Source organism: Parasteatoda tepidariorum, chromosome X1 (genome assembly GCF_043381705.1).
Source record: "Parasteatoda tepidariorum isolate YZ-2023 chromosome X1, CAS_Ptep_4.0, whole genome shotgun sequence".
Taxonomy (NCBI): domain Eukaryota; kingdom Metazoa; phylum Arthropoda; class Arachnida; order Araneae; family Theridiidae; genus Parasteatoda; species Parasteatoda tepidariorum.
Window position 1 is genome coordinate 51,148,884 of NC_092214.1, and position 5,888 is coordinate 51,154,771.

The following is a 5,888-nucleotide window of genomic DNA, read 5'->3' on the forward strand; positions in this document are numbered from 1 at the left end:
TCATCATATGGAAAATGTTCTACATCTACTTTTTCATCAGCTATTCTCATTAGGTTGCTCAAATGCGTATTTGTTTCGTTTTGATCGTTTCTACCCACATTTGTTTCATTTTCATTTGTCCGTTTCGGAGTAGAAGATATTGGCTTTACAAGGTATTTGTCCATCTTACATTAACGAGCAAAAAATTTGAACGTCTTACATGAAGAAACCTTACCTACGGTAAACACGTGGTTGCAGAGAAATGCGTTCTGAAAGGGGTTCCGTGGTTGTGTTCGAAAAGTTTCTGAACAATACTGGTAAATAGGGAGGCTAGATAATGGGGCAGATGTTGAAAATAATGAAAGATCCAGGAAGAAAAGTGAAACGGATTTTATTCTAAATGGCGTAATTCGAAGCTTTTTCCAAAATGCGAGAAATTGGCGAATTTTGAAATTGATTTATAGAATGCGCGAATTTCTCGCGGTAATCATTTTTTACTGCGAGAAAAGAAAAAAATATGCGAGATTCTCGCGTTCTCGCGCTGTAGTGAAAACACTGCTATTGACTCACTTTTGAACAGCAGCAAAAAAGTAATAAGAAATGTTACAGAAATGTTTTCCAAACTTGTTTCATGCCAAAATTGACATACTGTAGAGCATTTGTAATTTGTAAATACAAGATTTGAAAGAACTTTAATAGGTCACAAATGTTGATAGTTTTGGCCATACATTAAAACAAAGTAATAGTAATTTAAATAAAATATCTAAAATTCTATTAAAAACACCTTGATTTATAAGAAATAGTCAATTTTGAAGAAACTTTTCCATACAATCTATTAAGATTATTCATTTTATTTAAAACAGTGCAGAAATCTTTAAAACAACCAGTACTTTAAAAAAACTCAAAACTAGAGAATTTTCAGACCTTCTAATTTAATTATGATTCTGGTATTGATATCAGTGACAAATCAATATACTAGTTAATGACACCTAAAAATTTGAAATTATGCAAATTAAAAAATGTTAACCATGGCATTCAATAAAGAATAATTAATATTATAAGGGAAGAATCCATAAAATGCTTATAAAAAATTGGAAATCAAAGAATTCATTGTTTAACTCCTAAATTAAGAGCTCCAATTACATCAAGGCTTAAGAGAAGTTATAAATGGAGTTATAAATGTCCTGCATCAGATTTACAAATTCCTTATAAGTCTGTCAAAAAATCACCAGAAATAACTTTATTGAAAAACTTCAGTTTCATACTTAATGTTTTATTTTTAAAACTGATACCGCTCCATAAAAAAAAAATTCAGTTTTTACAAGGCATGAAAATAAGTTTTTATGTCAGAAAAGTAATCCTAACTGAATGTAAATTTTTCACAATTTAATTCTTAGACACAGAAGACCAATAAAACTGGATATAAAATATAGACACAATGGGATAGGTTTTAAAACCTTATTTTCCCAGACTGCTCGTGCGAACAACAATGAATGTATAGAGGCTTGACTTAAATAAAAAAAAGTGATCTTTTAATCCTTATAATTTTTATTGAATTTCATCATTTACCCAACAGAAAATAATAACAATGTGACTTTTACTTTGTCTACAGACAGGAGTCTGCCTATGTTTTCCTGAGAGGTACCTATTTTGAGAAAATTTAGACATAATTTGTGAAAATTATTAAAAAATCAACACAGAAATATGGTAAAAACATGGATTTATCGTTTCTTATGAGACGAAAAAATAAAAATTTTAAGAAAAAGTATTTTGTGAAATTTCTTTAAGTTGAATTTGTGAAGGTATCGCTAAACGGTAGTAAATTTGGCTTTGGCAGACCCCTGACAGAGGACAAATTTATTTGGAACAACACAAAACCTTATTGAAAAAATTGCATGTGCAAGTCAAGTCTAAGAGCTGTGCACTTTAGCATTTGATTTTTTAAAATGTTCAATAATTCACCAGCAATTTTAATCTGGCTCTAGAAATTAATAAATCAGAATTTCCTAAAATTAACAAACATGTCAACCTATCAAGGCATTGAGCATAATTAGTATTCTTAAAACTGCAGAAAAATTTCAGAATTATTTGCAAATATTTTGAATTAAAGAATCAGATCATATTATACATACAGTTTTTTTTAAACTCATATTATTTTTTTTAAATGTCTCATTTCTACACATAAATCTCTATTACATTTAAATTTTATAAAATAAAAATGAGTCTTTTTTTTTTAATTTCAATTAAAAATACTTTAGAAAGAATGAGATACACGAAACATATATTAATAAATACTGGCAAAGTAAGAAAAGAAAAAAAGACCTTACCCAGAAGTGTACAGCTTTTTCATTTTACACAGAATTATTAAACTACTTCTGTACAAAAATGCCCAACACCATTATAAGATTTTACATGATAGGAATAGTTTTTTGTTATCTTTTAAAAAATTAGACCTTTTGGCAAATTTTCTGACTAAGCTTTTTAATTTCATATTTTTGCTATGAAAAAAATCTTTACCAATTTATTTTATCTGTACAACTTCAGCACACAGTTACACATCAACAGGGACCAAGATCAAAAAAATTTTTTGATACTCCAGCTCCCCTAACATTTTGGCATTTTTGATTATGCATAATTTTGAATTTTAATTTATAATTTTTATTATAAAAAGAAACATTAATTCTTATTAAAAAAAAAAAAACAGCATATTTTAATCACGAAAAGAAAATTTATCTAATATTATGATTAGTATGTCATATTTATTAGATACCGCATAACTCAATTCAAAACAAAATTGTATTAAAAACACTGCATATCTTAGATATATAAAATGCTAAGGTAATGGAAATGTTCTTGCTTTAGAAGTATCTGATTCTGATAACTTATCACTGAATTTGAAAAATCCAAATGATCAAATCAAACTAATTTTGTTGTTCTTAATAAAAATAGAAAATTAACAAAAATAAGTTACAAAAATGAAATTTCTACTAATATAGGAAAAACCAATGAAATAATTTTAACTCATATATACTTACACGCTCCTTCACAGCTGTAAAACTGAAAGATCACAAAAAACAGGCATGAAAATGCAAATGGAAATTTTCTTTGGTGAATCATGCTAAAAAATTTTCTCCTAGAAAAAATTAAGAATAAAAAAATGTTAGCTGGCAAAATATATAAAACTTTTTTTCAAGTACATAATGAAAACATATGACTGCATTTATTATTAATAATCGATTTAAAAAAAATCATTGATGAAGTAAATACACAGTATTATTAATTAAGTATACTATTATCAATAAAATATTATAGGCAAATGTATGCCTTCAACACCTTCTTTTGTACAAAACATTTATATATTGAATTGTTGCTGACAAATAAAAATATGAAGGTTCTAATAATCCATCAATGTTTATTTGCATCAAATTATTGTTTCTCCCAGTGGATAAATTGTTTCTCAATAGGGTTTAAAATTTAATTCATCAAATTAAACCCTCCTTCAGAGACAGATTCTGATAAGGTATTTTCATTTCATATTCTAGACATGCATGGGTAAAAAATGCCAACAATAATTCTCTCCTCTAATGATTTTTATTTCCTCTTTCTAAGTATTTGAAAATCCAATTCACACTGACATTTAGGCAACAAAAAAAAAATATTAGCAGTTTTAAATCAATAAAACTAATTTTTGTACATAAGTTCAATGAATAATATTAGAGTTTTAAAGCAGCTTGGTGTAATTTTTTTTGGGGGAAAAAAGTCACATTTTAGAACAGAAATTTAGTTTGAGCAATTTCCACAACTGTTCCAACATCACATATTTTGTCAATTAGTCTGAACAAGTTAAAAATGCTGTCCAATGGCAGCAGCACAGAGCATTCTGCAGCATTATTGACATTCAGAAATAGAAGAAAGAAAGAAAAGATGAAAGAAAAAAAAAGTAAAATGTTCAGTAAAAAAGTAAATAGTTGCATCTCTGGAAGATTTGATCAATAAAGCCCAGTCAAGACCGAATGCTTTCTTAAATCGCAGATACAAATATTAGCATAGACTTAAATATATGGAAGCATTAAAATATTATCACTTAATCCAAGTGAGGTTTTAGTTGTCATAGATTTTTCAGTAAACAGTATTTGTGAATATGCATCAGAGGTAAAGAGGGCTAAAGCTACTACCAAAATTGCACTCATAACATAATTGCCCAAGTTCTCAATAGTAACCTTCAACATGCATATTTTTCTTCCCATTATGAAGGCTTCACACATAGATGGGAAAAGCAGCTTTTCATCTTCATTTATTAAACTAGCGAGTAATAGCTACAGAATTTCTTATAATTACACATTAATATTTAATAAGCAATACTCATGTAGTTTTCTTACAATTAAATAAAAAGATTTTCTCTTGCTTAAAATGAGCAAGTATCTAGTATAACATGACTGAAAAGATTAGTTTAAAAAAAAAAAAAGATTAAACATGAGATATTTTTTTTAAACGATTAATCAAGCTTTTTCATACTATAGCCAATGTTTCTGATTTTAAATATAAGCTGTTTTGTTTATATATTAAACAAAACTTTTAACAAATATTGCACAGTCAATTTTACAAACTTGGATTTTGAATAACTGCTCATAATATAAAAAAATATCATTGTCAAAACTCTTTTTGGAAAAATAAAAAGTCAGTAATTGCTGTAAGTTTTTTTTTCTATAAAAAAAGAAAGCTAAAATTGTATAATTTTAATCTATCATCATTACCAGAATTGAAACAAGCGAAATTCCTTAGAAAAATTAATAGAAAAAAAGGAATCTACATTTGGTAAGAAAGAAGAAAAAATTATATTTTCTTACTTAAATTTAAGATTTTTTTTATTTTAATGTAAAATATGCTCAACGCATTCATATATTTTTGTTAGTTTGAATTAGATTCAGTTTAAAATTTTAACTTCATATTTTCTTCAAATTCCCCAACAACTAAACAAAACTCAAAATTTTTTTATCAATTAAATACTTCACTACGCATTGCGAAGAAAAAAAAAAAACTCACTAAGAACAATTTGTCATAAACTCAAATCGTCAATATATCACTTTTGAATTCAATTGATGACACACAAGATTAAAACAAATGATATCGATAAAACACAGCTTCTTTATTTTAAGATAAAGTTATAAATACATAGGAGTTCATTAAAATTATAACTAATTTAACATTTGATCCAAAAGAAGCACTTACTTGAAATATGCGTTTGGTTATTTGCTTTATGAGCTAAATATATCACCTAATTGCAGACAAAGCAAACATAGTAAATTGTCAACAATATAAAGCATGGGAAGCTATCGATTTGAAGTAAATGCAAAATAAACATAAACTGATAGAAAACAATTTTAAGTTACGTCTTATAGCATCAAAATCATTACATTATTTAGAACTACTTAAAATTTAATAAAGAACTAAAGATTTATGTACAAATATAACGTTTCATTGCGGTTACAGCTTCGAACTTATTTAGGTATGAAGGGAAAATCTCGTTAGAAACGGTTCCGCCTGCCTACGTTTACAGCATTGTGGCTCCAAAAAGCAATAATCTATGGTTTTGATTTAAATAAAAATTTCAACAACAGAGAGCGCTGAACTTTTTTCTTAACAAAATCTCCAGTTATTAGCAATCGAAATGGTCTGTAGGTGGCGTAGAGCAGAACTCTCTACATATGGCAATCCTTCACACGCTTTCACTATTAGTGTGCGGAGAATCATAAAAGGAGGAAGTACGTTAGTTTCTGTCTTGATTTTCAAATAGATTAAAACGATTTAAGTTAGGAAACTATATGGAACTGAAAACTACATTAAACATAGTTCTAAAAGAAAAGGTTATAAAAATTTAAAAAAAAAAGTATTTTTAGCAATTAAATACG

The 5,888-nt window shown here is 27.1% G+C and overlaps 1 protein-coding gene across 2 annotated transcripts in view; it reads right to left on the reverse strand.

Moving 5' to 3' along the window:
- The window catches only part of LOC107443753 (membrane cofactor protein), a 43,291-nt gene extending 37,739 nt beyond the window's left edge, over positions 1-5,552 (reverse strand). The window contains exons 1-2 of one of the 2 annotated variants that reach the window (XM_016057714.3): positions 5,209-5,552; positions 3,015-3,112 (exon numbers count right to left, since the gene is read on the reverse strand). In XM_016057714.3, coding sequence (XP_015913200.1) covers positions 3,015-3,096 — 82 coding nt within the window. In that variant the 5' untranslated portion in view covers positions 3,097-3,112; positions 5,209-5,552. The remainder of the gene's footprint in view (positions 1-3,014; positions 3,113-5,208) is intronic. The other variant, XM_016057715.3, reaches the window with a different exon arrangement.
- Between the last annotated feature and the right edge of the window lie 336 nt (positions 5,553-5,888).